This window comes from Adiantum capillus-veneris, chromosome 26 (assembly GCF_014529385.1).
Source record: "Adiantum capillus-veneris isolate H3 chromosome 26, ASM1452938v2, whole genome shotgun sequence".
In the NCBI taxonomy this organism is placed as follows: Eukaryota; Viridiplantae; Streptophyta; class Polypodiopsida; order Polypodiales; family Pteridaceae; genus Adiantum; species Adiantum capillus-veneris.
Window position 1 is genome coordinate 78433959 of NC_140956.1, and position 23302 is coordinate 78457260.

At 45.7% G+C, this 23302-nt stretch overlaps 1 protein-coding gene across 1 annotated transcript; it reads right to left on the reverse strand.

Annotated features, from left to right (window-relative positions):
* Positions 1 to 783: 783 nt before the first annotated feature.
* LOC147423701 (uncharacterized) lies at positions 784 to 22911 on the reverse strand. The gene is made up of 2 exons (XM_086501926.1): positions 22687 to 22911; positions 784 to 1254 (listed from the first exon to the last, which is right to left on the reverse strand). The coding sequence occupies exons 1-2, from the start codon at positions 22813 to 22815 to the stop codon at positions 1129 to 1131; spliced, it is 255 nt and encodes an 84-aa protein (XP_086358052.1). The 5' UTR covers positions 22816 to 22911; the 3' UTR covers positions 784 to 1128.
* Positions 22912 to 23302: the final 391 nt, after the last annotated feature.

Consider the following 23302-nt stretch of genomic DNA (forward strand, 5'->3'; position numbering starts at 1 on the left):
ACTTTTTGAGCATTGTATGATGGCTGGCTGTGCCTAGGGATCCGAATCTAATTGGCATACTTAATGAACCTGTCATGGGATCAATTGTGGAGGGACTATGGCTACAAACACACTCGCAAGCACCAATCAAGTAGCAAAGTTTGAACCATGCCCACCCTAGCCAAGGCATGTGAGTGATCCACCGTGCTGGCGCATGCACATGTGGGTCCAAGCTCTTATATGTAAACATCCAACTTACTACTCGTACGCCGCTGACATGAAATGTAAAGACCTGTACATATTTTCTTGCTATCTCTCTTTCAGCATGCAAGACACTCGCATGCTACACTAACATTAAATGACAATATGTGAAATAGAGAAGAGGCATGATGCATCCACAAAGAAAGTTATATAACTCGTCCATGAGAGATAGTACCCTGGAAAACGTTGGCACCTACAAAGATACCTTGGAAATGTCCATGCTGGGTGTAAGTGCGCTTAGCTTGTAAAGATTGTTGCGCCTTTCTTCGGAGCCAAATGACAAAAATTTGGGCAAATTCCTCTACAAAAATTACAGCATATATAGACTAGTCATCTTGCTTGAAATGTACAAGATGACATAAAAGACCAGAAACTCCATTCATAAAAAGGTTCATTTGCCTCTTAACAAAACATTTCAAGTATTAGACAACACATTTAAGCTGTCCAAAAATAAAATACATTTGTTGTTTTTAATAAGGAATACTATGACCAAAAGTAGAAACTTCGCACTCAAAAGTCTGTCCACGACCATAGACACCCGAGTTCGCATTCAACAGCATAAATTCAAGTCTCTCCAAAGAAAGAAAGATGTCAATCTTGTTTTGCGGGCACAACACAAATTTATTTATCACATCCCTATTATAACCTAAAAAGCTATGAGCAGCTGACCACAAAAATGCATTGAGCCCTCCACACAAGGATAATACTTCTTATCACAAACTACATCACATCTCTACATGGTCATTGGCTGTCGAATACAATTACTAGGCAGCAGCATTGTGTTATGCCACCTAAAAAGTGTGAGATCTGAGTCATTGCCTTGCTTGCACCTTGAGCCGCTAGACTTGAGCGTAAATGCACTTGAATATGAGAGATACCTATCTATTATCACGAGCTTGCAACATCCACTGTCGTGTTTGGATGAGAAAATCCTACATCTTCAACCTTTTTGACAGTTTCTTGAGACACTGCGGAGGGTGGAGGTCCATCGCAAGCCTTCAAGATTGCTTCGACCTGAAAGTTAACAAAAGAGAACCTAGCAATTTAAAATAGACGAGAAATTCTATAGTGGTCTTTTAATCTTAGAGAATTTTATGACAGACACATCTCACCATTATTGGTCATGCCTTGGAAGCAAAAGAGAAGAATACACATACTAATGCTAGTACAGATGTGTTGCAGCGAATCAAAATCTGCACATCACATAAGATGAACAAGGCCAACAATCCTACTGAATAACAATATCTCTATCCAGAAAATTGGAGCTATGAGTCCAAACAAGTGGTCATGACAAGCTCTCTAGTCATCAAAGAAGCTTACTACAGGCAGACAGTCATAAAAAACTATGTAATGTGATTCATAACGATACATCAGCGACATATGGAATAATGCAAGTACGGTGAAATAGACATATTCTATTGATGTCTGCGAAAGGCCATGCTGGCCCATGGGAAAAATGTTAAGACTTACACCACTCTGCTGCTTCACAAGTCTAGGGCATACTTGTACGGCTAGTATGTCTCCGGGCTGGCCACCCATAGTCTAGGTTGTACCTGGTCCGGCTGGCCGAGTTTGAGGCCAGTTTGTGTGGGCGCCTGGACAAAAGTGGCCGGCCGCCCACTTTTGTCCAGGCGCCCACACATATATTTCCATATATCATTTGTCTGTTGGGTCGTGGGCATCAGGCCTTGCCCTACCTCCCCTTGCGCACCTATTTATGGGGCCAAGGGGGTGTACCCACTTCCATATCTCTCATCTCACAGAGATCACACGCATCTAATTGTATGGACAGGGTCTTTTGCTCATGGGGGGCTGATCGCCCCCTCTTCACTAGCTCTGGCGTTTGTGTCTACTCTCTCTCTCTCTCTCTCTCTCTCTCTCTCTCTCTCACGCTTCCGCACACGCGCGCTCTCACATGGTATCAATCGCCAAGGCATCAACAGCTTCAGGCTCTGTCTATTCTGAGGCGCTACATCGCATCAGGTTCTTCTCTCAAGGGCTGGATCAGCCAGCGTTTTTGCAACTGGAGCCAGATCTGCCAGTGTTTTTACATCAGCCAGGCAAGTGCAGAAACGGGAGCCATTTCTGTCGCGAGACAGAAATGGCTTCCGTTCTAGCAATCTGTAAATAGATTGTTGAAATGCCTCTTCCTCCAGATCCATTTGCGTTTTTGACCTTCGTCTGCGTTTTTGGGTTTTCATCCCATTTTCGGCGGTTTTATTGGTCACTTTGTGTCATTGACACCTTCCACAAGTTGCTGGTCACCTAGGGTATCCATCAAGCGTCCTACCAAGACACCATCTGGTGGTGGTCCATGCGGTCCCTTAATGACTACTGCAGTACACGGTATCTTCGCCATTGGCTTGATCATCTACGGGCGTATGCTCCTTGGGAAATCCATTCATTCCAGCCATCATTCGGCGGTTGCACACTCCAAAGGGGGTGGTGACTTGTGGTTTGTTTTAGACACACCTATGCACTCATCAGAGGAGTTCACACGAGATATGGCCATGCTCATGGCGTATGGGATTCCGACATTCCCAGCGAAGACACCACCATCTTGGGTGGACAGACACTTACCACTTGACCTCGACACGTCAGATTGCTTGCTTACACAGGAGCATCTACATGGACTTAGGGAGAGGATCTTGGATCTCTTCTTGGACAGGTTCATTGCTTGGATCTACAGTGCTTTGGACTCTCTTGGAGAGTTCACCCGCGAGATGCGGAAGATCGGGCATTATTACGCGACTACATCTGGAGTCACCCGGAGCTTGGCTTGGATAGTAGTACAGTTTCTCTTCCACACTCTTGATCATTTGGATTGCTACCTTCAGCGTTGCTTACACTCACCCTTGGTAACCTTATAGCAGACTCATCCCCTGACCTAGGCAGTAGGCCACTCCCAGCTCATTCACATCATGAGCCACACCGCTATGAGGCTTGGTGGCGTTGTTGGCGCGGATTCTGTTTCGGTTGACACCGGAGGATTGGAGGCAGGAGATACAAGCAAGACAGCGCAGACTGCTCAGTCTGGCTTCCCTACTTCTACAAGATGATTACAATGCAGACAGCTTGGTCTGATGACACCTCCTCTCAGAGGCCCTTCATAGCGCAGACTGTTGAGTCTGACTTTCCCCTCATCTCGGATTACCCTACCTACTGACAGGACACCATCCGGTGGTGGTCTGTTCGGTCTCTCGGTGACTGCTGCAGCTTACGGTAGCTTCTACAGTGCAGACTGTTTAGTCTGGCTTTCCTTGATTTGGAGGACGTTTACGGCGCAGATTGCTACATCTGGCCTTCCTGGAGTTTTACACAACTTAGCCACCTGGCCACACTGGGTTGCACGTTCATGCATTGACTTTTTTTCTAATCGTGTTTTGCAGCTAGGTACTCAATTACGAAAATCGGATGATGAGCGCAAAGAGGCTTTTCTCTTTGGATTGGACGAGGAAATGTCGAGGTGCTCGATCCAATCGATCTCAACAAGGCGGTAGCGATTTCTCTCGCCCAGGAGATGAAGCACAACAACGGAAAGCCCAAGGAGAACAAGACTTCCACAAGTACCTCGCAGACTTCTCAAAACCCTCAGAACGGTAAGAACGGTAAGAATGATAACTCTTCTAACCAATCTTCCAACAGTCTCTCAACAAAGAATTCTTCCAATGAATCTAAGAGTAAGGCTAACACAATTGCTAAACCTAAGCTTACTCCAAATGAAAAGGTAGCACAAGGAATTGTAGGAGGATACATCACGTCGGAAGAGCAAAGCACTTATTCTAAGGAAGATCGTTGTTTTCATTGTCACATTAAGGGTCACATGTCTGGCATACCATTTTGCTTGAGAGAGCGCCAATCGTCCTTAGATGCAGCGGAATGATTGTTTGCGCTTTGCTCAAGATGAGTGCTCCGAACTGTGCTCAAGGTTCCTTTTAGTTCTTACGAAAGGGAGAGCCTTCCGTTCTCAATGGAGAGTGCTATGATCACAGACAAAGTGAGTGGACATTGTGCGTGCAAGTGTATGAGACTGAGATAGAGAGAGAAGAGAGATACGACACCAGAGACGTTGTAAAACCCTCCTCCGAAGGCCTCACTCTCGTTGGCGAGAGTGGTTTACTTATGATTGCACAAAATGGTACAATGACGATGCAATGGACTGATGCAGCCAAGAATGAATAACCGTAGCATCCATCTTACCGTCATACTTACTAAAGGTCAACTTCTCTGTGACTGGATGGTTGGAATCCGCATCGTGGCTTGCGCCACTTGATGAACTCCCACGATCTTTGGGTGGGTCGGACTTTGAAGCAAGTACTTCCCGAAGCAATTCTTGAGTGCGGCGTTCTCGTTGAGCTTCATGCTCAATCTCCAAAGCCACTCTTTGAGCTGCACGCTCGGCCTCAATGGCCGCGCTTCGTGCCGCCTCTTCCGCCTTTCTTTGTTGTTTTCGTTCTTTGGGTTCGTCGCGCTCGCATTCTAAAGCAAGGCTATTTGCTTCTTGTCTATTCATCATGGCCGTCATCTGCTGGACCATTGCCTCCATAGGGTTTGGTGCACTTGGTGGAGTAGATGGCAAAGGGGGAGGGTTGAAGAAATCTGCTGGTGGAGAAAAGTCTTCGTCGCCTCTCTCATGCTTATCACCTATATACGAAGTATCCATTCCGCTTCGGGTGATGACCATGCACTATGATCTTGGGTTCTTAAGTTCGCGAGGAACTTGGGTTCTTGCGGCTCTTGGGTTCTTGGTTCTTGAGGGTCTTGAGGGTCTTGAGGGTCTTGGGTTCTTGGTTCTTGAGGGTCTTGAGGGCCTTGAGGTTCTTGATTCTTGAGGGTTCCTTTTGCTTGCAAATTGCGTTTGAGAAGGATCTTCTCTTCACCCAAGTTCTACTCTTTTCCGCAGGCGCACCCCTTGGCGGCCTTGCGCTCACACCAAGGTTGCTTTTTCCCAGCTCATGTCGATTGGCCGGCCGCTAAGTGCACGGTCCGCTCTCAATGAGTGAAAAGAGGCACAAGGGGAGGCTGGACAAGCCCTTCTTTCCTGGGATTCCTATCACTCTTCAACAAAACACGATTAGGAATCGACACGCCCAAGAGAACTTGGGTTCGTGCGACCTCAACAAGCAAAAAAAATTCTTGTGGTTCTTTCCTTGAGTGATACAGAACACTGCCAAAGCTCTGATACCAATGTTAGATGCAGCGGAATGATTGTTTATGCTTTGCTCAAGATGAGTACTCCGAACTGTGCTCAAGGTTCCTTTTAGTTCTTATGGAAGGGAGAGCCTTCCGTTCTCAATGGAGAGTGCTATGATCACAGACAAAGTGAGTGGACACTGTGCGTGCAAGTATATGAGACTGAGAGATAGAGAGAGAAGAGAGATACGACACCAGAGACGTTGTAAAACCCTCCTCCGAAGGCCCCACTCTCGTCGGCGAGAGTGGTCTACTTATGATTGCACAAAGTGGTACAATGACGATGCAATGGACTAATACAGCCTGGGATTATGCCGATGACGACGACGACTTTAGGGCTGAAATCTGTGGTCTTCAAACTGCTGAAAATCTGCAAATCTTTGGCTGTTTTGGGTGGCTGAAAATGACTGTTTTGGGCTGCGTTTGTGAGGCTGAAAATTGGGGTTCTTCTACATCCGACTAGGGCTGATTTGGGCTTGTTAAAAACGCTGATCTGCTGCATTTTTATACTGCTGAATTTGTGTTTTTGCTACTGCTGAATCTGCGTTTTTGCTATGCTGAAAACGATGAGGCAAACGTTGGGAAATGGCAGCTCTTGATGGTGATCCAAACGCTGGCTAGGGGGACATGCTGCTGCTGCTTGGTTGCTTGTGGAAAAATGCCAAGGGCTAGGCTTTGTCGACGATGGGCTGCTGATGGGGAAACGCCAAGGGGGAAGATGGTATGGCGATCCAAAACGATAGGGGCTGATGGGGGTGGACTCACCAAGGCAAGCTTGAAGAGGGTCTTGTTGAGAGAGCCCCGAGTACCTGTTGCTTGAAAGCCTGTTGTGCTCCTTACTCATCTGCCCAAGAGTGCTAACTTGGGTTTGCTTATATATTAACTTAGCAAAATTGCCCTACCTACTTTTGTTGGAAAGTCACTTAAAAATAATAAGTGAAAAATGCCAAAAATAAGGAAAATAGACTAAATGCATTGGAAAATTCCCCTGATGGAATCTGATGGATTCTGAAGGGAATATTGATGATCATGCTGTGTGTAACCAGAGGATATGCATCTAATCTAAGCGACTGGGCATGCACGGTCTACGAATAGACTCACAACAGTGCCATATCACTTCTAATCTAGACAAACTGGATTGACTGAACCCTGTTATGCTGTAGCTTGTCCACGGACACATAGGGTTGGGATGTGTCACGTGACATCTGATCCAAGATATAAGACTTCAATAAATCTAAAACCACTGAATTGGCAATCTCAGATTGCCCGTCACTCTGCGGGTGGAACGATGACGAGAACTGCAACCACACGTGTCAATGTTCTCCCAAATTGCCTTCCAAAACAAACTCGTAAATCTAGGGTCCCAGTCGGAGACGATCGTCTCAGGCATGCCATGTAATCTGAAGATCTGGGCCACAAACAGTCTCGCTAAGTGATCCGGCTTGACTGTTTTCTTCACTGGAATGAAATGAGCCTACTTGCTAAATCTGTCAATAACAGTCCAGATACCATCGTGACCACTCTGTGTTCTCGGGAGATCAAAAATGAAATCCATTGCAATACTTTCCCAAGGGCGGGTGGGTATGGGCAAAGGCTGTAACAATCCCTGTGCTTTATGCCTGTCAAACTTGACCTTCTGGCATACCAAGCAACTGCGCACAAACTCTTCCACATCCTTCTTGAGTCTCGGCCAAAAGAAGTATCTCTCTACCCCTTTCATGGTGGTAGCAATGCCACGATAACCCGTAAAAGGTGGACAGTGGCATTCGGTCATAACCTTTTCCCTCAACGGTTGTGTAACGCACAACATGGTTTTTCTCGTCAAGTAGCCATTCCGAATGGAATATCCCGCTACCGTCTCCCCCTCCCGTATCCGTGTGAAAATGTCTGCAAAATCTGTATCTGTGGCTTACTGGTTGACCATATCCTCAAAGCTCCTATGATGTATCACGGAAATAGCTAGAACCAACGGCTTCCGAGACAAAGCATCTGCCACCACATTCTTCTGTCCCTAAACATGGACAATCTGGAAGTAAAACTGTGACAAGATGTTCGCCCACCGCATCTGCTTTTCCGATAGTTGCTTCTGTGACAAGAAGTAGCGCAAACTCTGATGGTCTGTAAAGACAGTGAAATCCACTCTGAGTAGGTAATGCCGCAACTGAGTAAGAGCATGGATAACCGCCAAAAGCTCTTTCTCATAAATCTGCGCTGTCATTTTCGGCCTTGAGAACAATCGGCTCTCGTAAGCAATGACATGGCCTTCTTGCATTAAGACCGCACCCAAACTACGACCACAAGCATCACAATATACTTTGAATGACTTATGCAAGTCCGGCAGAATCAAAACTGGTCCCGTAGTCAATTTCTCTTTCAAAGTCTGAAAGGCAGTCACCTCTGTGGGTCCCCACGAGAAAGGGACTCCTTTCTGTGTCAAAACATGCAAAGGGGAAGCAACCTCTGCAAACTTTCGAATGAACCGCCTGTAGTACGAACACAATCCCAAGAAGCTTCTAACTTCATGGACATTCTTCAAATCGGGCCAACCACAGATAGTCTCTATCTTGGCCGGATCCATTTGCACTCCTACTGTTGACACAACGTGTCCCAAAAAGTGTATCTCTGGTAGGAAAAATTCACTTTTCTTGGCATTAATCACTAACTTGTGATCTCGTAATGCCTGAAAGACCTGATGCAGATGATCTCTATGTTCTGCCTCATTCTTGGAGAAAACAATGATATCGTCAAAGAAAGTGCCAACAAATAGCCTGTACTCTCGAAAAATCTTTTCCATCATCCGGTTAAATGTGGCAGGAGCATTGGTTAAGCCAAAAGGCATCACCAAAAACTCAAATAACCCAAAAGTCGTCCGAAATGCTGTCTTGTAGACGTCTCCCGGCACGATTCTGATCTGATGATATCCACTCTTCAAATCAATCCTGCTAAAGCACAAGGATCCCTGTAATTTGTCGAGTATATCATCGATCCTAGGAATCGGAAATCTGTTCTTGATGGTGATTTTGTTGAGAGCTCTATAATCGATGCACATTCTCCAAGATTCGTCTTTCTTCAAAACCAACAACACTGGAGAGCAATACGGTGAAGTACTAGGCTGGACAAGACCCTTTTCCAAGAGGTCTTTCACTTGGTTCATAATCTCTTCATTCTGTGCTCGGCTCACCCGATAAGGTGACCAGTTCGGTGGTGTGCTTCCAGGAATCAGATCAATGGTATGATCTTCAGGACGAGCAGGTGGTAACTCGCCTGGCACGCCCTCTGAGAAGCAATCGGCATGAGAGTGAAGGAAATCTTGGCGTTCTTTATCAAGTTGGGACATATTTGTCCTATCCTCATCACTGAACTCTTTCATAAAGATCGACTAAACAAACAGACTGGATTTCATTAATTTTGAAATGGCCGAAGCCGATACAATAGGGACAGACTCGCCCTTCGGTTTAATGTCAAGTACAATGGTTCTACCCTTCTCTGTAGTCAATGTCGCTTTCCTCGCCCGATAATCGACCACGGCGTTGTTCTTGTGGTACCAGGGAATTCCCAAGAGAACATCACAACCTTCCAAAGGCATTATGTAAAAGTCCTCATGCCCCAAATACCCCTGACAATACAACCGAAGTTTGCCAATGATAGGTGTAATGGCTACATCCCTGCCGGGTGCCGCTAGAACTGCCTCTGCAAGTGGTCCCATCCAATCGGGAGTGATCTCGAGCCGCGCCGCCAATTCCGGTGAAATGAAGTTGGCCTTGGCTCCTCCATCAAAGCAGATCAGGGCCTCTTGGTATTTCACTTTGCCCCAAGCTCGGCAAAGTTCTGTACTCTCGTCCATCGTGTTGGGATCGGTACCCACGCAATCTGGAACCAAGTCCTGTTTTCATCTTGCCTTTTCTTCCACATTCCTCAATTGCTCTCAAACTCTCAGGCCTTTCGTCGTCCTTATCGTTCGGTTCTTTCTGTGCCTTTTTAGGGCATTTCGCGGAGATATGTCCAGGTTCCCCGCATCCAAAGCACTTCCCCTCCATGATGAAGCGAGCTCGCTCCGGAGGAGTAAGCTTGGGTCGTGCATCTTTCTTTTCTGAGTTGCTCTTTCTCTTTCTACTTTCATTTGTCGAAGTCTATTCAGCTCTTTGTGTCATGATCTCATCGGTGGGGTAGGTCAGACTGCCAGAGTGAATGGCATGGCAAAACCCCATTTCGCATGACTCATCAACTCCTGAATAGAAGCTGACTGCTGTTCCAAGCAGTGACCTCGGAGCTCTGTAGGTAGACCCAAGGTAAACCGCTCAATCTGTTCCTTGAACGAGATCTTCTTAAATGAAGAGGCGGGTAGAAAAGAGCTCCAGAATCTCTCGCAATAAACCTCCAATGTATCTTTCTTGGTCATCCGAAGATGGTTCCAAGCAATTCGTATATCACGTTCATACTCTCGAGTCAACCAAGAAGAAATAAAAAGCCTCTTGAATTTCAGCTATTTAACTGGCGCAGTCTTGCTTAATAGAAGCGTCGACCACCAAGTTCGAGCATTCCCCTTAAAGTAAGAGGCAACTCTCCGAGTGCTCGATGTAACGTCCTCCCGCGAAAGCGATGTCAAACTACTGTACAAAAGACAAAGCTTTCGAAGCATCTCTATATCCCGAAAACGTGTCAAATTTAATTGACTGTCCACCTTCCTTAAACTCTCGGACTTAAACTCTCGGACACTGATGCTGACGCCTCATCTGAAAAACGCTGGTTGAATGGTACTGAAAACGCTGATTGGCTAGTATCGAAAACGTTGAGGACTGATGGTACTGGAAACGCTAGGATGCTAGCTGAATTGGCGATGGGCTGAAGTTGGAGACGCACGGTACTAATGCTGCCGGTACTGGCCGCTGCGATTCTGGTTCTTCTGCTTCTTCTTGCCTTGATAAGCGACCCCATGGGTTGCTTATATTGGCTAAAAATGTTGAATTGAGCAGTCTTCTACAGACCCTCCACGATCCTTTGGGAATAAAATTGGCTTTACAAGTCACTGATTATTAATGCTTAAGAGGCGGTTCACACGCTCACATGCCTATATGCCGAAATGACTGTATAGTGCAAGAGAGGGTAAGCAACTATGATCTGCCTGAACATGCACGTCCTGCTAAAGGCTCACAAAGCGCCATGCTAGGTCCTAAGCTAGACTAAGACTCACACTAGACTATAGCAGAAGATTGTCCACGTGGCGCAAGTGCAGTGCGCACGTGACACACCCCCCCACAAGTTAAAGGTGAGACACAACTGCTGAACTTCTTGTGGATACTTTCTAGACTTTTGATGTTGAAGGCTTCTAATGCTTGTGGATGCTAAGCCGATGAAAACTCCTCCAAACTTGTGGATATTGCCAATGTAGGTATTGCCGCGATGTAAACACCGACCAACCGAGTTACTAGGTAGCCTTACTACGGTCGCAGAATACCAACCTTGATGGTGACTCTTCCTTGCGAGCAAGTACGACCACTCGAATAGTCCTGTCCTGAAAACATTGCGGGTGGAACTGAAAGGGAAGGATGCTCGGAAATAATGCCAAGGCTGCATGTCGACGGAAGTGGGTGCACGATACATGCGTATGCGAATGCAAAAGAGGGTTAGGGATCCTTGCACCAACTCCTTCCATATCCGCATAGGAGGCAAGTATGTCTTGGTACTCAAGATCTGGATTTTCGTGTATCTGCTGTCGATCTTCGTTCAAAGACATAGCGATGAAGACAGGAGCGTGCTCGATGCGCGATGACTAAGGGTGGAAGTGGCTAATAAGTCTGGGATCGGGACACAGATTCTTGGGGAAAAAAATTGAGAGAGGTTCTTGGGGTTCTTGGTGGTTCTTCCCTTAAGTTCGCGAAGCCGAAGCACGCAAAGAGCTCTGATACCAATGTCAGGTGCAACGGAAGTATAAGGATTTAGCTTGTATGTCACGTGCACATCTAACCCTATGTGCATGTGGACAAGCTACTTCATGACAAGGGTTCAGTTAGCTTAGGAAGTGTTCTGGCACTTTTGTGAGTCTGTTCACAAACCGTGCATGGACGTCCAGGCACTTAGAGTAGATGCATATCCTCTGGTTGCACACAACATGATCATTAGATTACCATCAGAACCCATAAGGAGCATTTTTACAGTGCACAGACCTATTTTCCCTATTTTAGCCATTTTTCACTTGTTATTAATAAGTGACTTTGTTGGGAAACTGGGTAGGGCAATTTGACTCAAACAATATATAAGAAAAGCTAGCGCTAGCAGTATCTGGTAGAAGAGGCAGTAGGGACCAAGTGTTCGACAGTGCACCTTCTCAACAAGACCCCCCGGCAAGCAACCTAGCGTTTTGAGCCACCAAAGACCAGCCAACGTTTTCAGCATTTGCAAATCAGCCCAGCGTTTTGTAGTTGCACATGATGCCTGGCGACAGCAGATCGCAGCAGACTCCCTAGCGTTTTTGCATCAAGTAGCAGATCAACCCAGCGTTTTTGCAATTGCAGACTACCTCTAGCGTTTGCAGATTCCCGGTGACAGAACCCATGATTGCATCAGCATTTTCAGTTTTCAGCATTTAGATTCCGTACCGCAAACCCCAAACCTCGCAGTCTCACATTCCCGCAACCGATCCTTGCCGCACGGTCAGATCAGCCAACGTTTGCAAATTCAGTCCGCTATTCACAGATTTCAGCATCTACGTTTTCAGCGCATCGTCGTCGCGTCGTCATCATCGCCGTCGTCACCGACATAGAGTCAGAATTCAGTAGATACAAGATTTGCAGATTCCAACCCTCAGCGTTTTCAGTTTTCAGCCCGTTTCGTCATCATCATCGTCGTCGACATCCTCGGCAAGACCATTGCATTCAGACCATTGTAGAGATTTTGTGCAATCAATAGTAGACCGCTCTCGCCATAGAGAGTGGGGCACTTGGAGGAGGGTTTGACAACATGCTGGTGTCGTATTCTTCTCTCTCTCTCTCTCAGCCTCAGCACCTTCATTCATAGTGTCTTCCACTTTGTTTGCTATCATTTGCACTCTCTCACTAAAGGAATGGAAGGCTCTCCCTTCCATAAGTAAAAGGAACCCTTGAGTACAGTTCGGAGCACTCAATCTTGAGCAAAGGTCAACATTCACTTCCGTTGCACCTTACATTCGTATTAGAGCTTTGACAGTGTTCTGTATCACTCAAGGAAAGGACCACAAGATTTTTTTTTTGCTTGTTGCGGTCGCACGTAACCCAAGTCCACTTGGGCGTGTCGATTCCTAATCGTGTCTTTGAAGAGTGACAGGAAACCCAAGAAAGAAGGGCTTGTCCAACCTCCCCTTGTTTCCCTTTTCACTCATTGAGAGCGGACCGTGCACTTAGCGACCGGCCAATCGACGTGAGGTGGGAAAAAGAAACCTTGGTGTGAGCACAAGGCCGCTGTCACGTGACACATCCAACCCTAGTGTCCGTGGACAAGCTACAACATGATCAGGGTTCAGTCAATCCAGTCAAGTCTAGATTAGAAGTGATCTGGCACTTTTGTGAGTCTATTCGTAGACCGTGCATGCCGAATCACTTAGCATAGATGCATATCCTCTGGTTGCACACAGCATGATCTTCAGTATTCCCTTCAAAATCCATCAGATTCAGTTAGGCGAATTTTCCAATGCATTTAGCCTCTTTTTCCATTTTTGACATTTTTCACTTATTATTTTTAAGTGACTTCCCAACAAAAGTAGGTAGGGCAATTTTGCTAAGTTAATATATATGCAAACCCAAGTTAGCACTTTCTGGCAGAAGAGGCAGCAGGAGCACATGCTCAACAGGCACCTTCTCAGCAAGAACCCGCAGAACCCCCAGCACCCTTGGCGTTTTTGGTCTCCATCCTCGCCACACATCAGCCCCAGCGTTTTCCAGTCTGTAGCATCGCCAGTAGTACCAGATCATTGGCGTTTTTGCACCAGCATATCCCCGCCATCACCAGCATACCTAGCGTTTGCCTTATCAAGGGAATCGCCAGCAAATTTCCATGCAGCCTAGCGTTTTATGCTAGCAGATCATTTCAGCGTTTTCACTTTCAGCCTGACCTGAAGCAGATGCAGCAACGTTTTCAACATTCCCCACAGTACAAGATTCAGCCCTTGAAGCATTGCAGAAGACAACCATTTTCAGCCCTATTGGACAGCAGCAGATTCAGCCCTAGTTGGTTGCAGAAGATAGCTATTTTCAGCCCATAAAAACGCAGCCAAAACAATCATTTTCAGCCACCGAAACAGCCCCGAAATTCAACAGATAGAAGACCACAGATTTCAGCCCTAAAGTCGTCGTCGTCATCCCCAACGTCATCACCGGCATGGTCCCAAGTTGCATCAGTCCATAATATCGTCATTGTACCAGTTTGTGCAATCATAAGTAGACCACTCTCGCCGACGAGAGTGGGACCTTCGGAGGAGGGTTTTACAACGTCTCTGATGTCGTATCTCTCTTCTCTCTCTATCTCTCAGTCTCATACACTTGCACGCACAGTGTCCATTCACTTTGTTTGTGATCATAGCACTCTCTCATTAAGAACGGAAGGCTCTACCTTCCATTAGAACCAAAAGGAACCTTGAGCACAGTTCGGAGCACTCATCTTGAGCAAAGCGCAGACAATCATTCCGCTGCATCTAACATTGGTATCAGAGCTTTGACAGTGTTCTGTATCACTCAAGGAAAGAACCACAAGAATCACAAGAATTTTTTTGCTTGTTGAGGTCGCACGAACCCAAGTTCGCTTGGGCGTTTCGATTCCTAATCGTGTTTTGTTGAAGAGTGACAGGTATCCCAAGAAAGAAGGGCTTGTCCAGCCTCCCCTTGCGTCTCTTTTCACTCATTGAGAGTGGACCGTGCACATAGCGGCCAGCCAATCGACGTGAGGTGGGAAAAAGCAACCTTGGTGCCAAGGGGTGCACCCACAGAAAGGAGTAGAACTCGGGTGAAGAGAAGATCCTTCTCAAACGCGGTTTGCAAGCAAAAGAAAACCTCAAGACCCTCAAGAACCCAAGAACCAAGACCCCCAAGAACTCAAGTTCCTCGAGAACTTAAGAACCCAAGACCCCAGGAACCACAAGAACCCACGACTTCAGAATGGTCATCACTCGAAGCGGAATGGATACTTCGCTTGGAGGTGATGAGCATGAGAGAGGCGAGAAGAATTTTCCCCACCAGGAGGTTTTTCTGACCCTTCCCCATCTACGACAAGGATTGCACTAACTCTTATGGAGGCTTCCGACAAGAGGATGATGGACAGGAAGTTAGAAAGCGAAGAAAGAATAGTAACCATAGAGCGCAAATACCAAGAAAGAATGGCAGCCATAGCGCGTGAGAGCGAGCAAGCACGCTTGGAAGCCAAAGCAAGAGAAGCCAAATTTGATCGCGAGATCAAAGCAAGAATGCAAGAGATGTGGCGACTCTTTTCTCAAGGGCAGGCACCGATGCAAGAGATTCGGGAAAAGGAGACTCTCTCAGTCTCTTTTTCTCCACAGCATTGACACACAGAATTTGCATGATTATGAGAAGCATGATGATTTGCATGATCAAGCTGTGATTTCTCACAAGCATAATGAGTTGCATGAAGATGATGTGATTGTTCACAAAGATGATGTGTTAGTGGATGCTTTTTCTAGCGAAGCTAACCTCGTTGTAGATTCGATCAATCACGAAGAACCGATCTTGGCTTTCGAGTCGAGGTCTAAAGAACCCCCACAGGACAATTCGATCATTCAAGAAGAACCGATCTTGGCTCTCGAGCCTAGGTCCAAAGGAACCCTCACAGGAAGTATTATGTGTTCGCATGATCGATACGCACGCATTGTTCGAATGTTTCATTCGTGATCGTTTCCTGTATTTTAGTCAGCATCATTCTGTGATCCCTTTTCCGAGGCATGACATATTGTATGTTGAGCACGTTTCTCTCATGGATGAGCACGAATGTATGCGGATTTTTCATAAAAAGCTGAAAAGTATGTATGTAAGGAAGTCACATTCCATGTCTCTTCCTTGGCACGACACATTCGTAGAAAGTGTGAGGATTCTAGGTACTAATCCTCTATTAAGTACTTAAACTCATGATTAAGACTTAAGAAACCTGAACTATACTCGAGACAAGACTTAGAAGATTGTGTTTGATTGATTGAATGTGTGATACAAGGGCTCCTTATATAGGAGACGAAGAGACATAAATGAAAAGACACATCTCTTGGTGAAGAGACACGACTTTAGACGTAAAGACGCATCCTTTCGGCGAAGAGTCGCACCCGTAGAGCGAAGGAGTGTGACCAGTCGTCGAAGGAGTGTGGTTGTTAACATAGTCACAATCGTGACATTCCCTCCCATTTAAAATGAGAGCCCGTGTCAAAGAAATGACTTCTGATGTTGATAGAACTCTGGAAAAGCATTGAATCTTCGAAAATCTTCAATCTTTGAGTTATCGGAAGTCTTTTTGTTTTGAACCTTTGCTTCTTGCGAAACCTTTTTGCTTTGACTGCTAAATCCCATGTCATTGCATTGTTCAAAGACTTTTTAGAGGAATCTGGCTTAATCAGGTTGACTGCAACAAGAGGTTGATCTTCAAAATCTTTCGTGTGATGTAAGCCTTCTGGTTTAAAATCTTCCAATAACTGTGAAATATTTGGCAAAGAGGAAATCTTCTCAAGACATTCTTCAGATGGGATAACTTCAACTTTAGTAATCACTGGAGAGGATTTTGGCTTGAGACTGTAATCATCTTCCAATAACGAATCCCAAAATTCTTCAGAATCATCTTCTGGAACTGTAACTTCACGACTTGCGATTGTCATAATATCATCCAATAAAGAATCAAAGAAAGTATAGTCGTCTTCACACTTGGAATCTGCAATTATATCTTTATCTTTGTCTTCAGCAATTGATTCAGGAGAAGTTAATGAATTCAAAAATTCATCAATAACAATATCTGCATCTGCATCGGAAATTACATTCTCTTCATAATCCACTGTATCATGTCGCTTGACTAGTACACGTGAGGCTTGAATCAATCTTTCCCGAAAGCTAATTGCTGGATCATATTAGAATAATCAATGCTGACCAAGAATCATGTCATAATAAGATAAAGTTTGAATCTCAAATTGCAACTGTCGAACTGTCTGATCACAAGTCAAAATTGATCCATCTGCTAATTCCACATCATATAAGTGAGATGTCTTCTGAGTTGGTATGCCAAGCTGTTGAACTATCTGAGTGCTGACGAAATTATTTGAGCATCCGCTGTCCACCAAAATATCGATGTAGCGACCATTGAGTAGTCCAAGAAGGCTCAAAACTTGCTTTGAGAGAGGCTTTCAAAACTGAAGAATTGCACTGAGCATGCTTCATAAGAATACTCGTATCCTCTGAGACACGAATCGTATTGACCACAGATTTTCCTTTATCCTTAACAGATTCTGGTTGTTCAAAATTCGATGATGTTTCCACGTTGGAATTTCTTTTCAAATTAGACGGATTTGGTCTCTTTGGACATTGATACCATCTATGGTCACCACTGCAAATTGTACATAATCCTTCCTTCTTTGAAGTCGAAGATGCATTTGACGAAGAGCCTTGCTGAGTATTGGAATGCCGATCTTGAGAAAAATCACGTCCTTTACCACGATCAAGTGAAGGAACATGTGAAGAAGATCTGCTTTCAGATTGTCGATCTTGAGAATAGAACCTTGAAGTTAAATAAGGTTGCCTTGCTTGCTGTCGGAACTGAGACTGATGTTGTTGACTTCGGCTATAGTTGTCTCTGCGATCGCGCTGTGAAAAGCGAGCGCTATTTGAAGATCTGTCACCAGGGAGAAAATTCCGTGTAGGGCGTCGATTATTGCCAAGACGCTCCACATAGGCAATTGTAGCATCCAAAATGGTAGGGTTGTATTTGTGCACATCATCCTTCAGGTTGGGTTCGAGTCCGTCGATAAAGTTGTGAAGTTTATCAGAGGGACTAAGAGTCTCTATCTCCAGAGTTAGCCTTTGGAACTCTGTGATGTACGCGGCCAAGGAACCTGTCTGGCTCAGGCGGCGAAGAGAGGACCGGGCATGAAAATCCGCATTGGCAGGTTCGAACGCCTTGCGAATAGCACGCCGGAATATATCCCAAGAAGGTGTGTGTTTACCATCAGCAATCCGTCGTTGCCACCAAAGAAATGCTGTGTCCTTGAGCAGAGAACTAGCAAGTGCAACTTTTTTACTCTCGACCAAGTCCGTGTTCAATAAGTAAATCTCCATTTTGAACAGCCATTGGTCCAGCACGCGCTTGTCGCGGCGACCAGTGTATGGTTCCGGCAATTTAACATCAAGCTTCTTCCTCTATGCAGCATTAAAAATTTTATAAAGTAATTGAAGTTCACGATTGTCTACCTCTTCAGTTGGATCTGGTTCGTTTGGTTCGTCCACTGAAGCTTCGGAAGAAGGTGTTGAAGATGCTGCATTTGTAGTTCGAGAAACAGCAGGTCGACTTCAAGAAGTGTTTTCCGTGTGCATCTCATCCAAGCGAGTGTGAAGTGATGCGAGGCTTATGGAAAGTGTGGTCATCTGCTCCTGGATAAGAGTAAGGGCATCGTCAGATTGACCACCTCTGTCCTAAGAATTCGGCATGGTTACGCCTCAAAAGGAACTCGAACAGGTGCAAGTTCTGGGTCGGAAACAGGTTCTTCGGTAGGAAAAAAAGTTCGCGCTCTGGAGTCGAGGAATTAGAAATAATTATCACGTCCGGTTATGACAAATCGGAAATCTTAATAACTTCCGGTTTTGGAGTATCCATAATAATTATGTCTTCGGTGTAGTAGAAATTTCCGCGAGAACGCTGTCCGGAATCGCCTCTTTGTATGAAACTTAGGGGATGTCCACTTTGAATTCAACATTTGCCATGGATACGGTGCCGATGGCGCACGGAGGAGAGGACAAGTGTGAGAGGAGGAACCAGTGGGGGGCAAGGTGGCAAATCTGGAAACTCTCACTAACTATCCTGCTGGGTTCTTCACCTTTTTTTAAAGTAAGTTTTAATTGAAGGGTTCAAGTGAAAAAGGGGTTTCACATGGTTTTTAAATAATATGGGGTTGGGCGGCCACTTATAAAATGAAGGTCCTTGTGCTTACCGTTAAAAACATGTATATGTTGTTGGTGTTTTAATCTTTACGTAAGAAAGCCAGAGAGTGTCAAAAACAGCCAGCGCATGAAGGGGCAGCCAGCGTTTGAATTATTTCAGCCCATTGGTGACATTTTCAGCAGCCAGCGATTTCACCAAGGGCAGCGTTTCAACATGAAAGAGTGTGCGCCAAGGGTTGCATGGAGAAGGGGTGCGTGAAGAGCATGCAACGTTTCAGCCCAGCCAGCACGCCAGCGATTCAGCCCTTCAATCAGCCAGCACAGCAGCGCATAATTTGGGGAAAGGGTGCACAAACTTCAAAGGGGTACAACCTTTGGAAAAGGTGCGAGCACGGAGAAGAAGGGGCATGTTGTTTGTCGTGTGCCCGTTCGCAGGAAGGGGTGCGAGGGTGGGTTAGAAGGAGTACAACCCGAGCAAAGGTACACGAGGCTCTCCGGGTACGCTACGCACACACATTTGTGTTTTGTCTTTATTTATAGAATTGGAACAGAAAAAATCATGTTACCTCATGCTTGTATGCACATGCGTACCATCTTTCTTCTGCTTCCATGCAACTCCGGGAAGGGCGGGAGAGGGTAGCAGCGAGGGTGAGAGGCTCACAACCTTCGGGTCCTGGGGAAAAAATTACTCTAATACCACTGTGAGGATTCTAGGTACTAATCCTCTATTAAGTACTTAAACTCATGATTAAGACTTAAGAAACTTGAACTATACTCGAGACAAGACTTAGAAGACTCTGTGTTTGATTGATTGAATGTGTGATACAAGGGCTCCTTATATAGGAGACGAAGAGACATAAATGAAAAGACACATCTCTTGGTGAAGAGACACGACTTTAGACGTAAAGACACATCCTTTCGGTGACGAGCTGCAACCATTGGGCGAAGAGTCGCACCCGTAGAGCGAAGGGGTGTGACCAATCGTCGAAGGAGTGTGACTTTTGGCGAAAAGACACGTCCTTTGGGTGAAGGGGTGTGACCATCCAAGCGCAGGGGTCCTCCTTGGCATGGCACTTCGCATATATGCAACTAGGAGTAGATGTATTGATGTTAACATAGTCACAATCGTGACAGAAAGAGCACATGAAAGTATGAGCACCAAGCATGGGTATTTCCGTTGTGAATTGCCACCGTTGATTGCTCTAGATCAAAAGAAAAAGATTTGATCTCATTGTTTGCGTGTGTTTGATGAACGGTTTGTCACTCCGTCTCTTTGTTCATCTACATTGCATGCACAGTCTTTGAGGAAGACAAGATTTTTTCCATTCACTTTACATGGAATAGGTATATTCATGGTTTTGTGTTGGAAATGATTTCAGGAATTTTCAGCCCTGGAGATTCTTGAAGAAGAAAGAAGCATGACTCTCAACGAAGTTGAAGCATCGAAGGAGCCACAGAAGACTTTGTGTCGCTTTCGGCACAGCCCAAAGAAGCAAGCGTTGCAGACCTTTATGAAGTTCAAGTACCGCACGACCCACACCTCAGAGTGGGCCGGCGAAGAGTCCCTTCCAGGATTCCGGATGCTATTGGCGATCTCCCTCGACGTCATACAGTTCGGTACCAGTACCTCACTTTGAAAAGGAGGGGATGTCACGTGACACATCCAACCCTATGTGTTCGTGGACAAGCTACAGCATGATCAGGGTTCAGTCATTCCAGTCAAGTCTAGATTAGAAGTGATTTGGCACTTTTGTGTAGCACTATCATCAGTATTCCCTTCAGAATCCATCAGAGAATCCATCAGATTCAGTTAAGGGAATTTTTCAGTGCATTTAGCCTATTTTTCCTATTTTTGACATTTTTCACTTATTATTTTTAAGTGACTTCCCAACAAAAGTAGGTAGGGCAATTTTGCTAAGTTAATATATAAGCAAACCCAAGTTAGCACTTTCTGGCAGAAGAGGCAGCAAGAGCACATGCTCAACAGGCACCTTCTCAGCAAGAACCCGTAGAACCCCCAGTACCCTTGGCGTTTTTGGTCTCCATCCTCGCCACACATCAGCCCCAGCGTTTTCCAGTCTGTAGCATCGCCAGTAGTGCCAGATCATTGGCGTTTTTGCACCAGCATATCCCCGCCATCACCAGCATACCTAGCGTTTGCCTTATCAAGGGAATCGCCAGCAAATTTCCATGCAGCCTAGCGTTTTACGCTAGCAGATCAGTTCAGCGTTTTCACTTTCAGCCTGACCTGAAGCAGATGCAACAACGTTTTCAACATTCCCCACAGTACAAGATTCAGCCCTTGAAGCATTGCAGAAGACAACCATTTTCAGCCCTATTGGACAGCAGCAGATTCAGCCCTAGTTGGTTGCAGAAGATAGCTATTTTCAGCCCATAAAAACGCAGCCAAAACAATCATTTTCAGCCACCGAAACAGCCCCGAAATTCAACAGATAGAAGACCACAGATTTCAGCCCTAAAGTCGTCGTCGTCATCCCCAACGTCATCACCGGCATGGTCCCAAGTTGCATCAGTCCATAATATCGTCATTGTACCAGTTTGTGCAATCATAAGTAGACCACTCTCGCCGACGAGAGTGGGACCTTCGGAGGAGGGTTTTACAACGTCTCTGATGTCGTATCTCTCTTCTCTCTCTATCTCTCAGTCTCATACACTTGCACGCACAGTGTCCATTCACTTTGTTTGTGATCATAGCACTCTCTCATTAAGAACGGAAGGCTCTACCTTCCATAAGAACTAAAAGGAACCTTGAGCACAGTTCGGAGCACTCATCTTGAGCAAAGCGCAAACAATCATTCCGCTGCACCTAACAGCCGCCAAGGGGTGCGCCCGCGGGAAAGAGAAGAGCTTGGGTAAGAGAAGATCCTTCTCTAACACAGATTAAGCTAAAGAAGAACCTCAAGACTCAAGAACCTCAAGAACCAAGAACCATAAGAACCCAAGTTCCTCGTGAACTTAAGAACCCAAGACTTCAGTGTATGCTCATCACCCGAAGCGGAATGGATACTTCGCACGGAGGTGATGAGCATGGAGGTGGCGAAGAAGAATTTTCCCCACCAGGAGGTTTTTCACACCCTCCCCCTTCCCGATCTACGCCAAGGATTGCACAAATCCTATGGAGGCTTTGGTCAAGACGATGATGGACATGATGATACGACAAGAAGCACAACGCGCCGCCTTGGAGCGCGAGCGCGAAGAAAGAAAGGTAGAATTGGATCGTGAACGCGAAGAAAGAATGGCAGCCTTAGAACGTAAGCGCGAGCAAGCACGCTTGGTGGCCGAAGAAAGAAAAACAGAATTGGATCGTGAACGCAAAAGAAGAAAGACCGACTTGGAGCGTGAGCGCGAGCAAGCGCGCTTGGTGGTTGAAGAAAAAGGGTAGCCTTGGAGTTAGAGCGTGAGGCGCAAAGAGACCAACGCATACAAGAGTTGGTCCTACAGCAACGCATAAATGGTGACAAATGGGACATATCCAAGGGTGCATTTGTGAAGATGAATCTGATGGTTGGGCGCCAAACACGAGCCACATCTAGAGATCCAAAACGAGGAGAGGTATGTGACTAAGCATGATGCAAAAGCTGTTTCCAAGGTTTTGCCGCCTCGAAACAGTCCGCGTACTATGAGCTTCACAAGCAGTGCCTTGCTCTACACCTCTCGATCAATAATCCCCAAACCTCCCTCCTCTTTAGGCAAAATGATTGTGTCCCAATGAACTCGTGGTCGATTGTCAGTAAAGCCATCCAATGTCACAAAGGACTGCCAACAATTCGGGGATGATTCGGAGAAGGTTTCATAGCGATGGTTCAAAGATTTGTTGGCTGCCCTTGATCGAGAGGGTATCCGCTTCACCTTTGACAATCTCACCAGTAACAACGAAACAGGGAGTCACGCATTGAACACTATTGTAAGTAGAACTCCATCCAACCCTAATCTACCATGTTATGCCCTGTATCTCTCATAGGCCAGTTCTCTTTAGCCTCTCCGAGACGTAAATCTGTGTGTGTGTGTGTGTGTGTGTGTGTGTGTGTGTGTGTGTGTGTGTGTGAGAGAGAGAGAGAGAGAGAGAGAGCTGATGCCCCAATCCACCCAAACAAAAAAAATAGACACACAAATGAGAAGAAAAGAGAAAAACCTGTGCAACCCTTCGTGACCGTTTCTTGACGTTGGCCCTGCGCGTGCTGTTCATGGGCCATTGCTTCCAAACCAGACCGCCCGTTGTCTTCTTCACAATTTGTAGGACTCTTGTTGCTGCGAATGCCATTCGGTCCGCTAGGCCTGCTAGTCTGTGGTGTGCTCACCAAATTTAAGCTTGGCATACGATCACGTTGGAAACATTTGTTGGCACTGCCTTTAAGGCAGAGGCTATACAAGAAGTTTGGTGTGCTCACCAAACTTAAACTTGGCATACGATCACATTGGAAATATTTGTTGGCACTGCCTTAAAGGCAGAGGCTATACAAGAAGTTTTGGACAAATTCTCACAATAATTCCCACATTGTGACTTACCTCAACATCATGAGCTTACGTGAGGGAGGCACCGGGTACCTAGCTAGGTACGCGGTGTCTCTTGAGCAGAAGCTCATGATGTTATTCATTGTATGAAAAACACTGGAAAAGACTTTGTTTTCCTACATAAGAAAATTTCTAAATCTTCTTGTATATATATGTGAAGGAAATTTGAGCCATGTTCATAGGGGCTTACATTTAAAGTAGTATGGACTAGCACATTGGGAGTGAGCTCCGGTAGT

Bases quoted from the DNA above. Each gene is read 5' to 3' on its own strand.
- LOC147423701 (XM_086501926.1), bottom strand. From the start codon at position 22,815: ATGGCATTCGCAGCAACAAGAGTCCTACAAATTGTGAAGAAGACAACG. The intron at 1,255-22,686 runs GTTTTTCTCTTT...GTTAACTTTCAG, and splicing joins GGTCACGAAGGGTTGCACAG to GTCGAAGCAATCTTGAAGGC.